This window comes from Muntiacus reevesi, chromosome 5 (assembly GCF_963930625.1).
Source record: "Muntiacus reevesi chromosome 5, mMunRee1.1, whole genome shotgun sequence".
NCBI lineage: Eukaryota > Metazoa > Chordata > Mammalia > Artiodactyla > Cervidae > Muntiacus > Muntiacus reevesi.
The window spans coordinates 5511863-5536833 of record NC_089253.1 but is presented as its reverse complement, the minus strand read 5'-3'; the positions used below and the strand labels follow the sequence as shown (position 1 = coordinate 5536833).

At 37.1% G+C, this 24971-nt stretch overlaps 1 protein-coding gene across 1 annotated transcript; it reads right to left on the bottom strand.

Annotated features, from left to right (window-relative positions):
* Nucleotides 1-23748, bottom strand: CHORDC1 (cysteine and histidine rich domain containing 1). The gene is made up of 11 exons (XM_065936828.1): nt 23563-23748; nt 20155-20204; nt 17438-17494; nt 16043-16200; nt 12708-12811; nt 12015-12073; nt 8366-8436; nt 7289-7394; nt 5437-5556; nt 4734-4796; nt 1-4450 (listed from the first exon to the last, which is right to left on the bottom strand). The coding sequence occupies exons 1-11, from the start codon at nt 23624-23626 to the stop codon at nt 4304-4306; spliced, it is 999 nt and encodes a 332-aa protein (XP_065792900.1). The 5' UTR covers nt 23627-23748; the 3' UTR covers nt 1-4303.
* Nucleotides 23749-24971: the final 1223 nt, after the last annotated feature.

The window sequence follows — 24971 nt, the reverse complement described above, 5'->3', positions numbered from 1 at the left end:
TACAAACAAAAAGACTACATACTTTATTTTATAAATTTATTTTCTAACAAAACATATGAAAAAGTAAGATTTTTCCTGGTAGCTAGACACAATGGTACTAGTTTTCCATGCAGTATATGCCAATGTTTCATGGAACCCATTAATTCAACTGACAGACACAAGCTGCATGAAACAGTCAGGAGCACAGAACACAAAGCCAGGGGCCTGCGTCTGAAATCTCTACTCCACAGCTCACTAGTTTCGCCGTTGGGCAAGTTACTTAACTTGTGCCTTAAATCAGCTTCCTTGCCTGTAACAAGAGAATATACCTCACAGGGTGTCCTGAGGGTTAAGTCCATATCCCTAAAAGTCCTAAGACTGGCCCGTAACAAGTGCTACATGCCTTGCCTTGATATTTCTAAGAGCCAACCAACATGCCAAGTACTATACTAGAAAACAGGGATATAACAGTTGGCCTAGACACAGTCAAGGTTATATGTGGTCTATAAAAGGATACAAACATTAACAAATTAATCATACAAATAAATAATTAATAAATATGGAACTCTAAACTGAAATGAGCAACATGAAGGATGACAGTGTTTAACATTAATACACTCATCTAGTCTCATTTTTGGAACAGAAAGAATTATAGGTTCAGGGAGTAACAAGCATTTTGACAGATTGATAATTCCCTCCTCCAGGCTTAATCTTTCTTAGCAGTCTTAAAAGCATAGTTTAACAACACAATCATCTGGACACTGTTATCTGCTGAGTCAAAAAGGATTAGCAAATAAAATTATTTTGCCACATAATCTTTAAGCAACATAAAAATGTTTAAGGCTGGAAGTTTTACTTCACTTCAGTAGACATTAAAGGTGGCCTACTATATTGGAAAAATAAGAAAAGGCATTAATTGGCATTTAATAAAATCATGCTCTTTAAAAGTAACTGTTTTTTACGGAATTCTTCACAACTAAGAGCTATACAAAAACTTAAAAAAAAGGTAAAATCAAACTATGCAAAAAGTAAAAATAAAAAAACAAGCAACCTTTGCAAGTCCAATATTTTAGAGATAATGTCAAAGGCATAAAGTATAAAGCACCTTAAAAAAAAAAAACCAAGCCACACAACAACTCCAGAGGAGTTTAACTTGTAAAAGATTTGGGTAGAAAGGAAAGCAATCGGGTAAAACACCAACTTCCCAGCTACCCAAAAAACAAAAGAAATGAAACTTAGAAACTTAGTTAGAAACCTAGGAAGAAGCAGGACTTAGTTTGCATTCCAGAACTGAGGCTAAAGAATTATAACATAGGCAAAAGAATGAAAATAAGTATCAAAAATGAATACCAGGTCAAAGTAATTTGAATAAAACAAACCAAAAAACTACTTAACTTTCTGATAACAAAAAGTACCTGGCTATTACAAAGAAAAACAAAGGTTACAGACTTCCTAAGTGAGCTTTTAATCCTTTTTTTCTTTGCGCCAAACCCGACCCCTGCAGTAGAAGCACAGAGCCCAATCCACTAGACCACCAGGGAATTTTCACTTTCAAGATTTTCCATTAATTTACTTATTACAGGTGTATGTATAACATAATTTTCAATGTGGGTAATGATTTTTTTCCCCCAAAGTAAGGGGCAGTAGAGCAATAACCCAAAGTCATCTTAAGATACTGGCAAGAGCTCTTTAAGGTTCTGTTGACCCTTAGATTGCTAAAGAATTGTCTAATGAAAACTAAACAAGTTTTACTTAATAAGAATTAAAATCTCTAGCATAAAAGATAAATTTTAATAAAACAGATCACTGCAGTACTGTGCCAGTATTTGGTTACAATGTTTTGTCTATGATAGGTTGATTTCAATTTATATTTTTAATGGCTCACAAATTACTGGTTTTAATTACTATCAAAATACTAGGTCTCAAGAACTACTCTGAAAATAGTGTTCCACTAAAAACAAATAATCAAAACTAAGGTTCAATGTTAGTTGATGGTATTTTAGCAAGGCTAATTCTTAGTTTTGTAAATGTTCTAATGATATGTAATGTTTTAGCAGTTGGGGGAGATTAATATAGGACATAAAAAAACCTGTACTGTTTTGCAACTTTTGTAAATCTAAAATTATACCAAAATAAGAGGTTAAAAAGTAGTAAAAGTTCAAATTCTCAGCACTTTTCTTCCTTTATATTAGCGAACCTGCCAAACAAGAAAAAATGCTATTGTAGGTTTCCCTAAAATGTTGATTTAGCCATCAGATTAGTTATCAAGTGTACAATAAACCTAGCTTTATTTTGCTACAGTAATTATTATGAATACACTTAGATAGATGAAGCTTTTCTACAGAAATAACTGAATAAAGTTAACAAGCATTTTGATCCAGATAGATAATTAAAACTCATTCTACTTAATTTTAACTGTTATGTATGAGTTTAAGATAATTGTTTATATTTAGATTTTTATTTATGCAACAAATTCAGAGGTTCATAGGAATAACAAAGGAAATAGAATGGTCCCTAGTATAACCAGACTAAATACAAAAATTGTGAGTATATAATGTATAGATAATACATTATATATAAAGGTGAGTGGTTTGTAACTAACTCTTACATGAATAATACTCTTGCTTTATTACGTATTGCTTAGGGGGAAAAATCTCAAGAAGGAATCATCAGTAAAGGGCCTAGTAAACATTACCTCAAATCAAATCAATTATCAATCCTTACTCAATAATAAACTAGATTTCATGGCTCTAAAAGAACTCAGGTTCCAAAACTATGAAAAGTTAAAAAAATTTAAATACAACCCCAAGTGCTAGAAATATATATTTCGTTTGGGTCCAATCACCACTGCAAAAATTTCTTGCCATGGTATTTTAGTGTCATAAAAGCTGGCTGCCAATTTTTCTGTCTTTATATGTAACACAACCAAACCATTTCATAATTATTTTAACTACATCTAATAGTTGTTTGTTAAGGGTAATAGACTTGAGAAATACTATTAACTAAAACTGTACTTCTGGAAACTTTTCTTTTTAAGTCCATTACTACCAAGAAAGAAAAACACTCAAGAAGCTTAAGAAATAATTATTTTAATCTACATAAACATAATTCATATTCAAATGTATTAAGTTTTGCCATAGTTTCTGCCTTCATAACATGTCTTAATTTCAGTTTCCTTTGTGAATTCTGCACTGCCTCAGAAACTAATTATCCTTTAAAGGGTTCAATTAGCATAAACTATCTAATTCTGTGCTACCTATGTTTAATCAAGTACAATATATAATCAACACTGTATCACCTAGAATTGTCAAGCTGTTTGTGAAAATGTAAAAAAAAAAAAAACTTCAAAAGAATAAGCTATTTTGTTTATTTCACATGTAATAGCTGTCATAAAGCAAAGTTTAAATATTTACTTTTCTAATACCCTAATGTATTTCCAAAAGTCTTTTAGCCTGGAATTTTACAGACAGTTTTCCACCAGGGAGGCCAGATAATATATATAATTTATCTTTATAACTAATAAAAGATTCTAAGAGGGCACAGACTATAAATTAGGTACAATTCAGTCATAACACCATCCAGAGACCTTATGAATAATTAGGAAAGAGATGTTTAACACTACTGTTTAGTCTTACAAATGGTGAATTTTAATCAAATTGATACCTTTTTATTCTTATTTATGATGTTTTCTATACTCTTAAGATCATATTGCTTGGCAAGTATACAGGTACTGATGTAATTTTTAATCCAATTAGCTGTAAATGAATTCTGATTTGTTAGTCAATGTTTGTATTTCCTTGCTACTACTTATGTACTACACTACATAGTTAATCCCCCTACAAAATGTTATTGTTGAGTGGAAAAGCAATGCAGAGCTTCATCTCTTCCTTAAAGATTTTCAAGTATCATAGGAACACAAATTCATGAAAAAGCTAATTAAAAATCTGACATTCCATCTTGCTTTAGTGATTAATTATAGGATAAAAGGAGGAGATGGAAAAACAAATGTTTCTTTACATTTCTCTGATTAACGCAGTATTAGGCTAAGAAATATTGTAACTGTTATGAGCTATTTTCTAGCTTCTTCAAGTACAGGACACAACTACAGTTCTATTAGTGAGGAGAAATGAATAATTAATTTAGGTAACTCAAAAGCGATATGGGAGGCACAAAAAGATAAACCGACTTTGGCTTGAACCTACTGCAGACCCTGAAATGCCAGATTCAACAACAATAACAAGAAAACGAAGAGTACAGCAGCAAGTCACCACTTCACGCAGCAAGAATTCTGAAACAGCCGGTGACATTTCTTTCCCTTCCCAACTCATTCTGTTGTCTCCTCCTTTTGTTTTTCCTGGGTTTTTGCTGCAGGCAGTTCAAGGCTTGCCCACTGCATGGGTTCAGCTTTTCTCATGGTGATCTCAATCTTTGTTGCAGTCATGGTCACGTAGCTTCGTTTTACATCAATCACCTGTAACATATCAAAGAGAATGACAGTATTCTGGATGGTTTTACTAATTTTAGAGGCAAGTATGTTTAAATGATAAGTAAGACTTCATGTCTATGCCAGCTGCTAACAGTCAAAACTCCAAGCTTCTAAGGTCGTCTCTAGCCTTAGATGTAAACTCCTGGGTAAGAAATGATGGTAAGTGATACATCTACTCTGCATCAACGCTTACCTAAAGTACTGTCTTTTATTATAAAATGGCATTTTAAAGTCTAAGAAAAAATTCTGCTGGATTTATAATACTTACTCCCCATAATTTCACATTTTGATGAAATTCCTTCTCTCCTTCAAATACAATGTGTACATTTAACTGAAAAAAAAAAAAAAAAAAGTTGATTAATTGATCAAAACCAAAGTAAAGATTTACAATATTAAAACAGTGATTATAAAAATAAAGACACGGATAAAAACCATTTAAGTTATTTTAAGGAACTGCCAACGTTACACTTTGTTTGAGAATACCATTAACAGTGAAAAAAATATTAACATGGAGTTTCATATTGAGAACTAAGTATCATTATTATCTGATAAATCTAAGCCACTACAGTACTTCCAGGGTGCTTCAGAAATAACTCGCTGAGAACGTTCACTTAAAGTAGTTACTATGAAAGTAATTTCAAATTAATTTTTCAAATGGGAGAGACTTTTTAAATCTTAAAACAGCTCAAGCAAGATCAACATTTTATAATACAGTAAGAATAACGTTTAGTGACTTCCCTCGTGTTCCAGGGAACACCACTGGAAGAACCCGCCTCCCGTGCAGGGACGCAGGTTCGCGCCCTGGCTGGGAGCTAAGACACACAGGCCGCGTGGAGAGGGCCCGCGCGCCTCGTGCCCGCGAAGCAGCACCAGGGGCTCTGCACGCTGCAGCCGCGACCTGGCGCAGCCACGGAAAACACACACACTTAGGATGGAGCAACGCACAAGCCAGAGACACCGAGTGTACTCACCAATGTGCTATTTGCTTCTACTTGGCTAAGCTCTGGAAGTGAATTTTTCGCATATACCGAAATGGTGACTTCACCCCCAGTCTGATGCCAGTCATGTCTACACGGAACAACCTTTTTCCCCTGCAGTGTAAGAAAACTTTATGAATTTACAAAGTGTCTTAATTAACCTCTTAAAAAGAGTAATTTGACCCATTAAAATTGAGAAAAACACCACATAAATCGAGCCCTTAATATTTTTAAGCATAAACAAATTCTAAAGCCCCCATCAAGACGTTTAACCAATGAAACAAAATACTAGTTTTATGACTTGAGAACATACTTTTAGACTAGAGATATTTGCTTAACAATATAAACCGGATAATATCTTAACCTCATGCATAATAACTTTCCAGTTATTTTCTACAGACTGAAATTTGAGAAAAAATAATTGACTAGTTGTAACTGTCTGTTGTTCTTATTGAATACTTTCCTCTTACAATAACATGAAAAAAACGTAAGAATTTGTGGAAGTAATCTTTTGATTACTATTATGGAAATAAATTATTACCTAGAATGATAAATTGCTATAACAATAACTACTTGAAAGATGAAGTGTGATGTGTCTTGTAACTGAGGGTAACTTAATGCATGAGACTGAGAGACACTATTGTTTGAAAAAGCAATATTTATATTTTTGTGTAATTATGCCAACTGAATTTAAATTATTTACACCACTTAAACTTTTCTGCCCTTAAACACCTGGCTTAGTCACTAAATAGTTGACAACTATATGCATTAAAAAATAAAACAGTGTTTTTCACCAAGGGTCATACTATGAAAACTTAAGCACACAAAACAACATTTTATTTTTTCAAAGCAAAACTTTCAAATTTTTGTACCTTGGAAAAAATACAGGGAGATTTCACTTTTTACTAATAAAACACTCCTAGAAGTTTTATGGTAGACAAATTATTATAACTTAATGGTACATTTACAATATCTAACCCATGTGTAATTAAAAAACAGACATAATATATGATAATATACACTAAATGAATTCCTAAAGTAATCTGAACATAGAGATGCACACACTGAAAACATTCATTGTCTCGGGTTTTTAGTGCCAATACAGCATATAAAATTAATTTAATGTATCACAAGACACGTTAATAATAGCTAATAAATATGTGTTTAGCAAGAATTGCTTGCCATCTTACAGTTTAATGGGATTTTCAGAGATTATTTGCACAGCTACAAGTCATTTTAAAATGCTGTTAGGCAAGTAGGAACTGATGCTTTCTCTTTTCTTTTGATAAGTTTCTTCGTAGCAAGCAGAGGCTGATTCATGTCAATGTATGGCAAAAACCACCACAATATTGCAAAGCAATTAGCCTCCCATTAAAATAAATTAATTAATTTTAAAAACACAAAAACAACCCCAAAGAAACAATGCTACAATTCTACTGTTTGGCCACTAGATGGCGTGTCTGTAATGTGTAAATGGTTGAATGACAGTAAGGGGCCAAAAGAGCATCAGAGGTCTCAATGGTAACTCAAATGAGCAGAAAAGTGATTTTTAACAGAAAAAGTAGAAACAAAGTATGCAATTACAGAAAAATATGCTTCAATTTAGACTAGCTTACGTATTTCACAAAAATCTACATATTTGCAATCAACCACACAATCGTTATTCGGATCAGAGTAGTGCGTTAAGAGCTTGACTCAGATTAATTTTAGATTTTAGTTAGGTTCATCAAACTTTACTGTGAGGAACTTTTTTTTTTCTTAAATCTAAAGACAGAGTAATCTCAAATGTCTTCAAAATGACTCAGATAAACACACCCCAGTAGGCTATTTTTAAAACATTACTTACAGCATCCTTTTTAGTCCACATGTGTTTCCCTGTTGTACAGCCTTCTTGGGCTAAGAATGTATTAAAATCAGAAGTTTTTCTTCTACAACAGCTCCAGTATTTCATCCTTTAAATTATCATATAAAAATTTCAGAAATAAAATCTGACAATAAATTAAATTTGGAAGTGTTATAGTGGTAAGTAACTTAAAAAAACAAGCATGTAACTTTAGTATTTTACAAGTGTCTAAGTTAGCTGCTAAACAGTTAAAACTACCAGAAGACTAATAACCAGAATGCCATTTAGTATAACAATTCTGGCATTCCTGAATGAAGATGCTTAAAACCATCACAAAATCCAAAATTAGCTTTTCACTGATAGTTTGCATTTCAGTTTCCTCATTAAGCTACTATGAAATAGTAATGATCAAAGGTTGAAGACCTTCATATTTTAAAACACCAAGAAAGTGAGAACATGCAAACAAACTAAAAACTAATGTTTACATAACCTGTGATAGTCAATCCCAAAGTAAGTGAAAAATTAACTTGAGAAAAATGTAACACTATTTACTTAAGAAAGATCTAACACTGGAAGACAAAAATTACAGTAAAACTTTGGGTTTGAGTCCTGAAGATAGGGAAACAGAGTGGAAGATTTTCACAGTACTGTGTTTCTATAAAGTACAGTGTAACATAATGAGAGAGGTTCTCAGCTGAGGGCTGTGGAAAAGTACTGGTTTTCTCAGATACCACAGTGTTGGTGTCTCAGTGTCCCAGGGCCCAAAATTCCAAATGCCCTACCAATGGCCAGGAAAGCCCTTTAAAACACAAAACACCTATTCATCTTAAAGAAAAAAAGTATCCTATATTGTAATATAAAGGAATATAAAAAACATGAGGTATGAATCACAATGGTCACTTCAACTGTAAACTTGTTTCAGTTTTCCCATGTGTAGAAAGAAGACAAAATTCACATTTCTACATTATTGCACAGTTTATATGACAATGTAAGTAAAACACCTAATATTGTTGCATGGCAAATAATGTTTAAAGGCATATTAACATTTCTAACATCTACCATAAAGTTTTCATTAGTTACCCTTCGTGGAAAATAGGTACTCCAGAATGATATACACAGACTTCTTCTAGACTCTGTGGACCCTGGTATGTCTACAAGAGAAAAAAAAAAAGAGGGAAAAAATTAGTTTCATATCTCAGCGTTACACTTCACATGTATTTGTAAGTACTGGTGACCTCTATGAATTATGAAAATGCCCAAGAGGTAACAATTACCTAGAACATTCATAAATTCACCTCAGGCCATTCCAATAAGGAATGAAAAAAGATTCCTGTTTGGATATGCTTAAATTTCAGTTCCCTGTGAAAAAGGTAAATATTAAAGTAGGCAACAGGATGTATCAGATGTTTTTAGACTTTTGGGTATGAGGACACATCCCAACATATTCCGAACATATTCAGGCGTGTTCTATAAATTTACAGGACAATACTGAGACCAAGAGATTAGAGTTCTCATCAGAAACATAGTTATAGCATGACTATGTGCACAGTAAACTCTGTGAGCATTACGAATTAATACGGAAAATCTAATAAGCAATTCTGAAGTCCAGAGAGATGACTTCTTATCCCTACAAAGGTAAAATGAGCTGCAGACCTATATATATATCCAGGGTTTGGCTGGAAGATCCGGGCCCCATTGCTGCTGTAGATGAAGGCTCTACAGATGAATTCACAAAAAGTTATGTTAATAAAACATAGACGCAGCCAGTAGTATATTTTCTGTCTACTTTGCTATTTACAGCAACCATCCTATAGTTACAGAAAATAAAATTCTGTACATTCACTTTTTGCAAATTCAGATTACAGGGTGTGTATAAGATTCTGAACATCTATCACTGTTCCCCAGACCTCCTCCTCTTCTTCCCAATCTTATCTGATGGCTCCATATCCACTGAGTCTCTCAAAGGAGAGATTCTCCAAGTTCTCTTCAGTGTCCCTTTACCTTCTACCCTCATACAGTCTATCACAAAATCCTGTCAACCTGAATTAGAAAAAATCTTACCAGTTTAAATTGCTAAACTTTCTCAAGATGACTAGCAGATTCCAGGCAATGAAACTCTGCTAAAAGAGTCTGATGAATTTCTCTGCCTTCAGTTTCTTGAGTCTACCATCTACTTAAACATGCTCCACTTTTTTGTTTAAAGTCCTTTAAATACCGCTACCTCAAACCATATACAATAATCAGAGCCAGTGGTCTGCACATTTAAATGTGCCTCTAAGCCCTAAAAGAAACAGATTTCTTAAAGAGGACACAGAAAGCCCGTCATGAAGGAAAAGATGAAGAAAGTGAGTTTCATTAAATTTAAAGAGACCATTTATCAGAAGCCATTATTAAGACAGTGAAAAAGTATAGTCTCTCTGACAAAGGATGTGCCGGTAAAACATATGAAGAATTCCTAAAATCATTAAGAAAAAGTCAACTTAATAGAAAACCAGATACAGATTTGGGACAGCATCACAGAAGACATCCAAATGGCCAATAGGCATACAAAAACGTAGTCAACATCATCATCAGGAAAGTACAAATTAAAATCACAATGGGAACAGTCCATATTCACCAGAATGGCTAAATATAAGACTGATATTACAAAAGTGTTACCAAGGTGTAGAACAAATGGACCCAGCCTCATATATCACTGGGAAGAGTATAAACACAACCACTTTGTAAAATTAGGTGGGAGTACCTCCTAAAGCTGCACACACACGCACACACACTGAACAAGCAACACTATTTCTAGTCATCTACCTAAAAGAAATGTGTAAACGTATCCCCAAAGTCATGCACAAATATGTCCATAGTAACATGAGTCAAAAAACTTCACAGGACAGTAGAAAGGATAAACTGATTGGCACATTTAAACAATGGTATGCTTTAAAGCTATGAAAACGAACAAATTACAGCTGAAACCAAAAGAACAAAAAACAGTTAAGCAAAGGAAGACAGACTTAAGTACCTGTTCTATGATTCTATTTACAGTAAGTTCAGAAGTAGGCAAAACTAATCAATGTTGAGAGAAAAAAGTAGTTACCTTTGGAAGACGAAATAATGAATGAGAGGAAGCATGTGCACTCTGCTTAGTAAACTTATATTTATATAGTCAATGCTGTATTTCAATGAAAACACTCTAAAAACATTTCTTCGATGGCCACTGTGACCTAAAGGAAGGCCTAAGCTGTGAGCAGCAAGCCTTTCAGGATCTAGTCCGACTTTTCTTCTAATCTCAACTTTACATCAGCAAATTCTGTACCATTATCATTGACTATTTTTTATTTTTGTACATTATTGCTCTCTCTGCTTGGAATATCCTTTCCCATTTTGTTCATTTACAGAACTGTCATTCACTTCTCAAAATTCATCTGGGGATACCTTTGCTCTGACATGCCTACAGACCCCACCACCTGCACGCACCTCCCGCACCCAAAGAATTAATCGTTATCTACCACGTCTACCTTAAATACACGGGAATGCATCTGTATCTCCATCTCTAAATGAACAAGGTGATCCCAAACTCAGCATGAGAGAAGACTGCAAACCTGCTCCCAACCCGAACTCCCATCTCTCCTCCTCAGTTGAGATGCTTCACTTCTAGTTTATCAGCAAGTCCTGCCAATACTTGCAGGTGTCAGTCACTCTAACACGTCTGTCACGTGCTGGGCACTGTTCTAAGCACTCAGGAGAAGCAAAGAGAAAATGGTTTCCTTTTAAATGCTACGTGAGTGAAGAAGGGAAGCAAAATCTGTAAAGTAAGTAGTATGCAATAAGGGGTAAGTGCTGTGGGGAAATCAGGAGAGTATGGGAATGGTGAAGAGGGTGTGATATTAGAGAGTAGGCAGAAAGAAGCCTCAGTGAGATGTCTGATGGCATCTTACATGTAACTACTACTCTAAAACATACGCCAATGCCTGGTCTTTCAAAACAGCACCCTAGCTGGTTTTCCTTCCCTTGATTCCACTCCTGCGCCATTAAATTTACCACTTATCAGCCAAAGATATCCTTTTAAAGTCCCTCCTTAAACAAGACAACAGCTTTATGTTACACTTAGACCAAAGCCTGAACGCCTCACCGTGACATACAAGGACCTCTATAACCCTGCCTGCCTTTCATACCCTGTTTCACACCGTATCAACCCTCCACTGACTTCTCCTATAATTTCCTGAGTAGCCAAGCTCTAGAGCCTCTACACATGCTGCTCCCACACCTACTCCAAGGTTTATATAGCGCATCTGCTACATCATTCAATTTCCAACCCAGTGTCACCATATCGAAAAGGACCTCCCTCTGTATCTCCTTGTCAGCGTTATTCTTTTCAAGTCTACCTAAATTCACAGCACTTAATAACTTATTTGTTGTCCTCCCCCAGAATCAGAGTATCAGCTCCACGAGAACAGGGACTTTTGCTTTATACCCCATTCCCAGCCCCCAAAACCATCTCTGGCACACAGGAAGTGCTCAGTGAATGCTGACAGAATTAGACCTGTTTATTCCTGTGACCTCTCAGACATGCTCCTCAGGGACAGGCACTTGTCCATGCTCATAGTCCTGCTCCATGGAACAGTGCCCAACACATAACAGGCACATAAACGTTCGTATCCAATTGAGTCAGTAAATTACTCTTTTCTCAAAATTAAAATTTTACTTCCAGATTTAGCACAAATTTTATAATATATACCTTTGAACACCCTCCATTTTTACATGAGGTTCCAATCTTAATTTCATCACTGTCTTCTTCTAAAAGAAAGAAAAAATAAAAACATTAAAATAGAACACTTCTACTATAGTGCTATTCTTAAAAAGTACCATTTTCTTAAAATGAGTATTTAAAATAATAGTCTAAATACAAAAAAACTGCTATTTTACAATCTGTGTGACCTTTCATGTAATACACATCATTCAGTAAAAATGAATCAGAAGCCAACTACTGTGATTAAGTCTTGCCTATAATCCCAAAATGACACATGACATGGTGCACTTCTATTTTACAATGCACCCTATATCCAGTAAATTTACCTTATGTAAAAGAGAAATCATTTCATGATTTTTCCCCCAGATAACAGGTATGGATCAGAGAATGCTGAATATATTTTATATCATGCACAATGAAACATTTACAAAAAAGCTTAACTCATTGTTAATAAGTAATGAGTAACAGAAGAAAAAAAATTAACCGGTTCTCCTTTTTAATAAAGACAAAATGAAATGAATCACAAATTTATTCTGTGGTTTAAAAGGCATTCAATAAACAAAAAAGTTCTTTACTGCAAAGTACTACTTTTTTATATTTATATGCTGTAAACTATACTGCTCCTGCTTCTTTTAGCTAATTGGCTAACTAAATAGAAAAATATAAAAAGCAAAATCTTACCTTTCTTATTTTCTTCATTCCCTGATGACAGTTTAAGTTTATCAAGTGCTTGTTTTAGGGAGGCAGATATCTTTAATTCCAAATTTGTCATTGGTTCATCCGGGCTAGAGATTTTGGAAACTTTATTACCATTATTGAGGTACAAAAATATTTCTTTGTACTAAAATTAAATATACTTGAGCCTACTTATGATAAGCCAAAAGCTTTGTGAATCAAGTTTTTCTAATTAAAAAAGTATTTTACAATAACTGCTATAACACAGTTACATTTCTAAGTTTCAGCAGAAAAAAGTTGATACTAAATATCAAATAATCATGATACTTTCAACACAATTTATGAATCAGTAGGGCTAACGGGAAGGACACAAAGACCAAGAATCCAAATTTGCAAGATGAGCAACTCCAAGGAAGGGACTGTGTAGTACCTTCACATTCCACACCCAAGGCAAACACCGAGCAGCAAGCACGGACAACGTGAACAATTATGTGCGAAGTGATTCACTCAGCAGGGCGCGCACACGGCCAAGCCCCAGGGCAGGTCTGTCCACTGTACATGCAGCTAAGCTCAGGCTGAGGGAGCCACACGTCCTTCTAGTGCCTTGGCATGTACCGTTTGCACTGTGGCACAGTGGAATTCTCTAAGGGAATCGTCCTTGTCAGGGAGTCAGTTTGAGTTGAAAACGAACTTGGAGGCTTTCCTTTCCATTCTACCACTGTTTGTTGAATATTTTTTAAGACATTCTTCATAGCAAAACATTTCCTTTCAAAAATTCTAATGAAAAATTTTATTTTAAAGCAGCTCATTTTATCATTACATCAGTACATAACTGAATAATTACGTACTTAGGCAATAATTATGTAGGAAGTGAATCCATATCCCTACCAGTGGAGATGGTTCACTTCACGTGGACACTAGTACACGCACCTATTAATTCAGACAGTTATATCACAAGGCGGCTCTAGTAGTGTTAAAAAAAAACAGTAACAACAATGTCCCCTAACATTTTGTAAAGTGCTATATGTAGAATTTAAGGCATTCAATAAATATTAAGAATACTAATAAATGCAGCAATGAAATGAAAAATCCTAGGTTATTCATTCTACATACTTAATGAAAAACCTACTGTATAGAAAGCATTAACAAAGTACATAAAAACTCGTATCCTCGTAATCTCTTTAATACCATCCAATGAATTTAGGATAAAATACTTAATTTCTCTTTCTCTTAAGTGAATTTATTAGTAATCCATTATTTTTAAAATATTACCTCATACTGTCAATTACAGTAGACTCAACTATAATATTTAATAATGATCCATGTCAAAATTCTTGTCGTTTTATGACTCCCCCCCACAACTGGCAAATCAGTCAGTTAAGACATTTGATAAAATTTCTCATGATTATGAATAAGGTGAATATAAAAAAAAAATCACCCTAAGTAGTCTGGTTAAATAAACAAAGTAAACATCAAAAAGTCCCTGAGGGTTTTTTCTTTGTTGGATATTAGTCAAGATGCTATAAACTTATTTACTTAAGATCAATAAAGAAAAAATTGGGGAAATCATGAATCCATAATATGAATATCAACAAAGGTCATGTTTGAGGCCAAAAACCATCTGTTTTTTTTTTAAGTCCTGTATTTTGATTCTGAAACAATTAAGTACTCAAGTGCTATGTGAAGAAGACCTGGTATAACAGTGATATCCAACAATAATCCCAGCACTCCTGGGATTATAAAATATAGTGGGTCAGAAAGTGAATACGAAGAATCTGTAATTCTACTGCAAAATGAGCAAAATGTATTTTAAAAGTACTTTAACAGATATGCCATGTAAATCAAACACATTAAAAATTGATCAGTAATGAGACAAACAGTTTTCAGATAACTGGGGGGTAAAAGATAAGTGACTAGGCTTATTCTAACTGGCAAAATATGGACAAATAAATAGAATTTGACCTGATGCAAGGAAGAATTATATACTCAATTAGCAATGATAAGAGGAGCTGCTTTAAAATTCATTAGAACTTTTGAAAGGAAATGAAGTTTTTCTATGAAGAATGTCTTAAAAAATATTCAACAAACAGTGGTAGAATGGAAAGGAAAGTCTCCAAGTTCTTTTTCAACTCAAACTGACTCCCTGACAAGGACGATTCCCTTAGAGAATTCCACTGTGCCACAGTGCAAACGGTACATGCCAAGGCACAAGAAAGACGTGTGGCTCCCTCAGCCTGAGCTTAACTGCATACAGTGAACCAACCCACCCTGGAGCTTTGCTGTGTGTATGCCCTCAAGGGAACAGAAGCAAAAAGGTATTATCTAAGAGAAAACTTATTTAATTTATAAGCAGAGTACATCATGAGAAATGCCAGACTGGATGAAGCACAAGCTGGAATCAAGATTGCCGGGAGAAATATCAATAACCTCAGATATGCAGATAACACCACCCTTATGGCAGAAAGTGAAGAAGAACTAAAGAGTGTCTTGAGGAATGTGAAAGAGCAGAGTGAAAAAGTTGGCTTAAAGCTCCACATTCAAAAAACTAAGATCATGGCATCTGGTCCCATCACTTCATAGCAAGATGGACAAACAATGGAAACAGTGACAGACTTTATTTTCTTGGGCTCCAAAATCACTGCAGGTGGTAACTGCAGACATGAAATTAAAAGACATTTGCTCCTTGGGAGAAAAGCTATGACCAACCTCGACAGCATATTAAGAAATACAGACATTACTTCTAGTCAAAGCTATGGTTTCTAAAGTAGTCACGTATGGATTTGAGAGTTGGACTATAAAGAAAGCTGATCACCAAAGAATTGATGCTCTTGAACTGTGGTGTTGGAGAAGACTCTTGAGAGTCCCTTGGACTGCAAGGAGATCCAACCAGTCCATCCTAGAGGAAATCATTCCTGAATATTCATTGGAAGGACTGATGCTGAAGCTGAAGCTCCAATACTCTGGCCACCTGATGCGAAGAACTGACTCATTGGAAAAGACCCTGATGCTGGGAAAGACTGAAGGCAGGACAAGGGGGCGACAGAGGGTGAGATGGTTGGATGGCATCACCGACTCAATGGACATGAGTTTGGGTAGACTCCGGTAGTTGGTGACGGACAGGGAGGCCTGGCATGCTGCAGTTCATGGGGTCAGAAAGAGTCAGACACGACTGAGTGACTGAACTGAACTGAGTGACTGAACAGAAGAGAAAACAAAATGGTCCAAAAGTTGGTGAATTACACAATGGCTACGAATGATATGATTCAAAACTGTAAGAGGTAATACCAGGAACAAATGCTGTTATTAAGTGCAACACCAGTATATAGCTATATAGAGTGTACCTTGGCCTTTTTATTGCTTCTACTGGCTTAGGGGCCTGAATAATGTGCTCCTGAAATTTGGGTTTCAATTCAGAAAGCTCTTTCTTCTCAGTAGTCTTGACTTCAGGCTTGACTGGCTCAGGTGGCTTCTCACTGTTATGCCTTCCTTTCGTACAGCCCTGTTGGTGAAAGGTATTCATTCACTGAGAACGATCCTATTATCTATTTCACATGCTGTGACAAATACTAATGTTCAATTCTTAGTTCATAAATTCAAGTTCATGTTTTCTCCACTTTTAACACACTGACTTACTTTAAGAAACCAAAAACAGAACTCCAAACTTAATATATTTGCAAATGAGTTCTTACATGTGAATAATGCATTAAAAAGAGGCCTCTAAATTACACCTAATAAATATCTACTTTAATTATTCTATTAAAGGTTTAGCATAAACTTGTTTACAGGAAACAAATTCTGGCAATTTTGCAGAGAATTCTACAAATTATTTATACAAAAGGGCCTCAATCTCAGTCTCAGCTGTGCTCCTAGCTATATGATATTGAACAAGTTAATCTTTTTAAACTTGTTTCCTCATCAGTAAAATTGAGGCAATTTTTGAGGATTAAACAACAAAAATACAATACTTCCCTTATCTGGCAGGTGGCAAACATTCAATAAATGCTAGCTACCTTTTCTATATAACATTGACATACATTTTAACGTCCCTGAAATCATAAGGTCAAAGATATATCATTTAATTAGCAACTTTAGTTTTCTTTCTTAAGGGTACACAAAATAACAGTGCAACTTAATGGTATCTTAGATATGATAATTTATTGTTCCTAACTGAATATGATTTAAATTGTTGCCTCTTCATGAAGTTCTTTTAAGACTACTAACATGAAATAACAAGGCATTACTGTATAGCACAGGGAACTATATTTAATGTCTTGTAATAGCCTGTAATGGCAAAGAATCTGAGTAAGAAGAGGTATACATGTCTATAAATGAGTCACTATGCTGTAGATGTAAAACTAATATAACACTGTAAATCAGCTGTACTTCAACTAAAAAATAAAAAGCTAAAGAAAAAATAAGCAGTAGGAAAAAATTCTAGAGTGTAATTGTGATGTATATAAGTACATTAGAAATGAAAAAAAAAAAAAAAAGACTAACATCAAAAACAAACATAAACTGACAAGTAGTTAATTAACATCTTGAAACTTTAATCTCTAAAACAGATAAACACTTTAAGTGCCACAGAAGGGAGGTGACCTCTATTTTAAAAGAAAGGGACCATCTGTAAGTTAACAAGGACTAGACAATAGCGTTCAAAATCAGACTCCTCAAATTTGGAGCTTCCTGTAATATGCACTTTAGGGGGAAATAATCTAGGAAAAAAATTTAATACTTACTACAATACTTAAAAAATCAGAAAAATCAGTTGTTCTTCTCTTACAGCAAGACCAACCCTAGGAAACATAAGAGCCAAAAGAAGAAAAGTGAAAACTCTGCTTGTAAAAGAACCGCACCTCACTGAAATACCACTTGCACTTACCTCCTTGAGTCGCAAAGTGACCTGTATATATATAATTTTATAGTATTGAAGTGCTGTAGATAATTAATCTAATCAAGCGAAATGCTTAGTCTTTGACTAAAAAGAAAATTAATTAACCAATGTTGTTGTGATCCATCATAAAAGGAAGCACCTTACAATAGGGAAACAGAATTGCTTCTGTTTTAGAAGAGCATTTGATTTTCAGAACAAAAACATTTTATAATTTATAAAACTAGACATTTTAAGGGATCTAGGGTACAAGGGAAGTGCTTTACTTTAAAAACTAAGTTAGATTAAAATCCAGTAAGTTAAAAAAAATAAAATAAAGTCCAGTAAGTTAGAGATAATAATTATAATAATTCAGTTTCTAAACAAACTCAGCATAGTTGTTTCTCAACAATAAGCATTCTATTTTCAGAAAAACAATTAATGTAGCCGCTTAAGCACTGTTAGATCTTTCAAGGTTACATGAGCTTTTCAGTTAGAGGCATACAAATATAGAACTGTAAAGTAGTATGAGATTGCTAAACAAAGTATCAAGTAGCTAACTAAAACCATGGGTTTAATTGTCACCTACAATTCCAATGTAGTACAAAGAAAAAAGATACACAAATGCAGTAGCCCCAAAGCTTGGGACGCCTCAAATTCAGACTAAGGGCCAGCTTTGCGCATGCCCATCTGGGCCTCACTGTTTCTCTCAATATATCCATGAAGAATTTGGCAGTGTCTTTTTTTCACAATATGCAGTTAAAAGTTTTTTAAAAAAGAAATACCAAATATTCTACAATTCATATTTTCCTTTGTTCTGAAATTTCATTTTCTTTTACTCTGAATTGAAATACAGAAGAAAAATAACCAGTACAAAATTAAAGGTTTAAATAGTACAGATAATATTGTCACCAGTAAAGCTATTCTGCATGAAAAAAAAGTTTTATTATCTTAATTCTACATAAAGAATTAAGTATTCTGGGAATACTGGGACATATACATGACACAGATTAGTTGTTCCCAATGCCCACCTGAGATGGTATGGTTGTCCTCAGTAAAATGTGAAAAGGAAATTAAAATTTAAGTGTGCGAGTACAGGGTTGCAAACTGTCTTTTCTCTCAATGTACCTCTTCTAGTATGAATAGTTTGGAGAAGGAAATGGAAACCCACTCCAGTATTCTGGCCTGGAAAATTCCATGGACAGAGGGGCCTGGTGGGCTACAAGTCCATCAAGAGTCAGACATGACTGAGCATGCATGCACAATTTGAATAGTAAAATGTTTTTCCCTCTGCTCATGCAATGTTTAATTTTTTACTTGGCTAAACAGAAAACTGACAACAGTACACAACCTACTGATTTATATATTTTGCTTAAAATCTACTGGGCTGTGAAATTCCTATTACTGGGAAGTCTAGGTCTTCAAGAAATGTTATAAAAACAATAACAAACAGAACAAGATTAGAAAAGAGAAAGAAAAACACTTCCAAGTAAAATCATTAAGTTTAATCAGAATAACTAACAGTTGGATATAAAGAGGAGCAATGGACTAAATGACTAGAAAGTTAGTGGCATCATTATTAGCAGCAGCAAAGGCAGGCTATGTTTGGAATAAGGGGTCACTTCAGAACTCATCTGTAGTTGCCAAATACATTGTAGAAGTGAAGGAAGGACAAAATAAACTGAACAAGAGAAAAAGAGGAAGCCAAAACTGAGAAGTGAAGTGAAGTATGCCCATGGTTAGAAGGTACAAGGAAAAATATCACTGGAAAACAAAAAGATGTAAGGAGTCAGGTCACAATTTGTGGTAATGAACGTTTGCTGTTTTTCTCACTTAGACGTAAACAGATTAATATAGGCTTGTTATTTGCTCATATATCACTGTTTACACTTGGCTAACAGCTAAACACCAAGGTGGTCTAATTACTTCCTGAAAGGTAAAATTAGAAATTCAAAGGACATCAAAAAATATAAACAGGAAGGACTGCTTATGTTCCTAGGAAAACCTAAAACCAGAGCAGCCATGTTGCAGCATTTTATTTTGAGATACACAATGGAAAATATACCACATTATCATAAATTTTAAAAGACCAATAAACCCAACACAAAAATCCTCATCAAACAACATTCTGTTATGTCTCTAATTCTTCAGAACATAAAGGAAAAAACTGGTGGCATCTCGTTTCTATACTGTATTACTCTAAACTTAGACGTCTGTCCTGAGTGGCACTGTTAAGTGTTTATAACAATCTTCTCTAAAATTCAGAGTTACTCTTATGAGCCAATAACTGCCCAATATGCTGAAAAATTAAGAATCAGTACAACTGCTTTCATTTCCCCTCAAAGTTAGGGGAAGAAATGGGGGACAGAGAAAATGAGAGTTGGGATAAAAAACAATAATTTTATAACTGGAAAAACCCTTAAGATTGCCATCTACTGTCTTTGACTTTAGTGGAACACTTGTTTAAAGCACTCCAAAATGGTCAAAGCATAAGCCAAGGGGGGGGCGGGGGGCGGGGGGAGATATAGTATAATACCTCTGAATTTACTATATAAATGTTTAGACAGAAATGTATCAAGCTCCTACCTTTAATGCATCATGAAAGACTGGAACGCCTGGGTGGTATGTACAAGCATCTGGTCAAAAGCAAAAAAAAAGAAAACACTTTATAATGAAGAAAACCCATTTTCCTTCAGTGTTAACATATAATCCTTTTTCCATATGCAGGTAATACTTCACTAATGCTCGAGTTTGATGCATGACACACAATGTTTAATATAACATTGTTAAAATAGTAAAGGTTAAAATTCTAATTTGAGTATCACAGCTATAAATAAAAATACACATAGTTCAAGTATAACCAATACTTTTGTATTCTTCTAATCTTTATAGTAAAATCTATTTAGTACCCAAACTTTAGTATTGTATTTCAATGTTGTGTTTACAAAAATACTAACAAATTTAAATGTTCTTATGTGTATTGATCCATAAAAGTTGCCCAAGAGATGCTCTAAAAAGACATTTTTTGAAGAATAGGTTCAATTTTTTAAAAACTGATATATCAGTAATATCTAATTGCTAATTTAATTTTCCTAAGTAGGTGTCAATTCCTAGATATAAACCTCATTAAAAAGAGGCTTAAATTCTACAATGTTTTCAGGTTTGACACTGATTGTTAGTCTATTATTCCCTACCTCCTCACCATTACACCATCAATTTTTACTTAACTCTCTTATGAAAATGGACTTCTTATAGCCTGCAATATGGAGCCTTACGTTTAAAAAAAAAATGAAAATGGACACACTTACTCCCTAGTTAGTTAGAACCACGAGCGCAGAAAAAGGTCAGCTCCATACCTGTGCAATTTTCTTAGAAGGGTCTCTGCTCAAACTTTCGTGTCTGGTTAGCTCTCAATTGACTACAACCACTGATTCCTGGAATCACCTTAAAATGATTAATTTCTGGTACTCAGAGAAAAATCTCCCTATCGCTGTATTAAGTCAGTATGGTTTCTTTGGTTAGTAACCAGGTACTACACAGACACCACACTAGCTAATAAAGCGAGAAAGTGTCAGGTTCATGGTATAGTACCTAAGCCCAGATTCAGAAGATCTACTAATTAAGGGTAGTAGTGGAATTGAGAGCTGGAAAAGGAGATTCAAAGTAGAAATGAATATGCAGAGGAATAGGAATTTGAGAGGAGTATCAAAGTAAGAGAACAGAGAGCGTGTTTCATATCAAATGTATATACAGTCAGAGGTATACAGCGTGTAATGTCTGACACAGGCATATATTATTATATGGACATTCTGGCAGCAGAGCAGCAAGAGTGAGTCAGGTCTTAACCATACAACTAGTATAGACACTATTTGAAAATCATTGCTAAATAACATGCAGATGGACATCTTTCTAGTCCTTTTAAAAAAAAATCAAGTTTGACACTTTTGCTCAAGGTAGTATTTTATGGGTAAGAAGCTACAAGACAGCAATGGTTAAGAACCAGGGCTTTTAACATTGAGTCTGACCCTGGCTCAAATTTTGGTTCTGCCTCTTGGTAGCCATTTGTTTCCTCAAACGTGTGAACTGAATAAAATACTGTTAGTGAAGAAATGCTTCTTCTAGAGAAGCTGTTTTAACATATGCAAATTACCACACCAAAACACTCCTTTAGCTTCTGTATCTCCATTTTCCATCAATCAACCTACCGGTAGTATTTTAAGTCCCTACAATAACCTCAGGCTTCCCTGGTGGCTCAGACAGTAAAGAATCCACCTGCTGTTTGAAAATCCCGGATCAGAAAGATCCCCTGGAGAAGAGAATGGCACCACTCCAGTATTCTTACCTGGAGAATTCCCTGGACAGAGGAGCCTGGCGGGCTATAGTCCACAGGGTCGCAGAAAGTCAGCCACAACTGAACAACTAATTTTGTTAAAGCTAATAAACTTTCAGCAACCTTAAAGGCGTTCCCTACTTAATTCAGTGCTGTGGATGCTCAATCCTTGAGACGTCTACTCCGCTGGCTTCCCCTATCTCTTTCCTAGGCACTGTATCATTTCACAAACACACACAGAGCTGACTTCCAAAAAATTGGCTGTATCTCCCTTTAAAATTAGGCTGATACCTAACACCCTATAAACAAACATATTATCCCATTCAAACGACTTTCCTCTTTAATATTAAAGTAGAATAAGTATAGCCACTAAAGCAATTTACTTTTTACATAGGCTACCAACAGTAAAGGGCTCTGAAACTCATTCCTTGATTTTTTCATCCACTGAAGACTCATAATTTTCTCCCTGAAAAACTTCACATTAATACTGTAAAAATGATTCTAAAGTATTGATTTTAATTCCCTACACAATGAGAAACCTTGCTGCTAACTTGTTGCTGTACTTCTCTCATTAACTGGGTATAATAAACACTTCACAGGGTTGTTGTAAAGATTAAATGAGATAACGTAATATATATTAAGTGACAGACCAATGTCTGGCATACAGAAAACATACAATAAATGCTAGTGGAATATGAGAAAGTGTTGTAACTGCTCCGTTTTCAGGGAATCAAGTCAGTCCTTTACTTCTTTCACCTACCAAAACTCAAATCCACAGGTCAGTTTCTATCATTCACCTAGTTAGTAACTCTCAAGTTTACATCCTTAATTCTACATCTGGGTCCTGGAGAGCTGCTTTAGGGCACCTGGGCCGGGAGGCAATTTTTCCACCCGCCGGCGGTGGGGGTGCGGTGGGGGATGGTTTCAGGATGACTGAAGCGTTACATTTATTGTGCACTTTATTTCCACGATGACTACATCAGCTCCGCCTCAGATCATCAGTCATGAGGTCCTGGAGGTCGGGGACCTCTGCTACAGAGGACATTCAAGCACAATATTCTGCAGACGGCGCAGTACTTAGACGGGAAGGCCATGCAAAAATACCCAAGGAACACGGACGGCTACAAAGTAACGGATGACGAATGTATCTCCCACTGGAAAAGATGTATCAAAACCTAACAGCGTAACCATTCAAAATAATCTAAACCAAGAACAGGTTTTTTTTGTTTTTTTAAGTATGGTTAAAACAGTGAGTCAAATGAATGATAGGATAACCCGCCAGCGGCCCAACCCTGCGGTCCATGTCTGTCTCTGACACAGACACGGACGCGCGCGCACCCACCGCACGCCGAGCCCAGGGCACCTGGCTAACTTCTCACCGCACCGAGAGGCGCGGGGCGGGGACAACGATGCTCTCAACCCGGCCCGGAGGGAGAGCGGACGGCCGGGGAGCATGTGCGCCGAGTGCTGTGCCGAGGGCGGGCGCCGGGTGCGGACCCCGTCGCCGGGTCCCGCGGAGCGGCCCCGCACCCGGGGGCAGTTCGGGACGCGGCCCGGCGGGGTCACCCCGGGAGGGGATGCGGCGGCCCGGCGGGATCAGCCTGCGAGGCCCCGGGCGTCCCCGGGAGGAGGTGGAGGGGAGGGGGCGGCGGCGCCTCTCTCACCGTCGGAGTTGGTCTCGGGGTCGAAGCGCTGGCCGCAGCCCCGGTTGTAGCACAGCAGGGCCATTCTCCTTCCCGGACGCCGGAACCGCCACTCGCCTCCTCTGCAACCCCCGGCGCGCGACCCGGGCCTGCGGGCGCACAGGCTGCCGGCTTCCGGGAACGGCCAGCTCCGCCTCGGGAACCTTCGCGAAGGTTCCGGCCGCGCAGGCGCAGTGACGATAGGAAGCGGCGGGCTGGGGCCCCGCAGGTGGGGCTCGGCGGCGCGACGGGGCTGCAGACGCTACGGGAAGCGGCGGGGGAAGCGGCGGGGGAAGCGGGAGGGATCCGGAAGGTGTGGCTCCGCGGCGCGGCGGGAAGCGGGCGGGAGGTCGGGGGCCCCGCAGGTGGGGCTCCGCGGCGCGGCGGGAAGCGGGCGGGAGGTCGGGGGCCCCGCAGGTGGGGCGCGGCGGGGCTGCAGGCGCGGCGCGGGGCCTCGCGGGACAGGTCTTGCAGGCCGGAAGCTGGGCCTCCGGGCGCGCCCCGCCTCCCTCGCCGCTGCGGGCCGCGCGTCCTCGGCGCAGCGCAGGGACCGCCCCGCTCCCCGCCGCCGTCGCCCAGCAACCTCCTTCCTCTTCGGACCGGGGTGACGCGTCTACGCGCGGCCGGGACGTTCGCTCCTGAGCGGTCTGAGAACGAGCGGAGGGTCGTGCAGCCCTTCTGACTCCTCTTGCCGGAACCTGCTTCCTTAATAACTGACCGGGATGGTGGACGAATCCCCCTCCGTCTCCACTGTTCCGATCTCGGAAGCGTGGAGAAGGTGTAGGCATCGGGAGCGGTTTCAATAACGGAGTAGTTGAGGGCAAATCATACGGAAAATACAAAGCACTTTAAAATCAGAATATCGAAGAAAAGTGTTCAGTGACAGTGCTGAAATGGTCACTATGTTCTAAATTGTTGTTTAGTCGCTAAGCTGTGTCAGACTCCTTTGCGACCCCAAGGACCGTAGCCCGCCAGGCTCCTCTGTCCATGGATTCTCCCGGCAGGAAATACCGGACTGGGTTGCATTTCTCTCTCCAGGGGATCTTCCTGACCCGGGGGCTGAACCTGCGTTTCCTGCACTGGCAGGCAGATGCAGGTTTGTTTTACCAGTGAGCCGCCAGGGAGGCACTATCGCTTTAAGATGCCGGGGTGATTGTTATTACTTCATGTTAACTTCCGCTTAATCAGTATGCAACGCTGGATTTTCCAATCCAGGATCCTCTACTAAGACTTTTGGTACGCTTCATCAAGAGTATCAAAAGTGTAGTGATACGTTAAGGGGCACATGCTCCAACTTGTATATTTCCCAAACTTCGTGTATTTGAAATAAAAGCAAATTCTTCTTGATAACAGATATACTGAACAATCAAAATGTCAATATCAATAAGTGA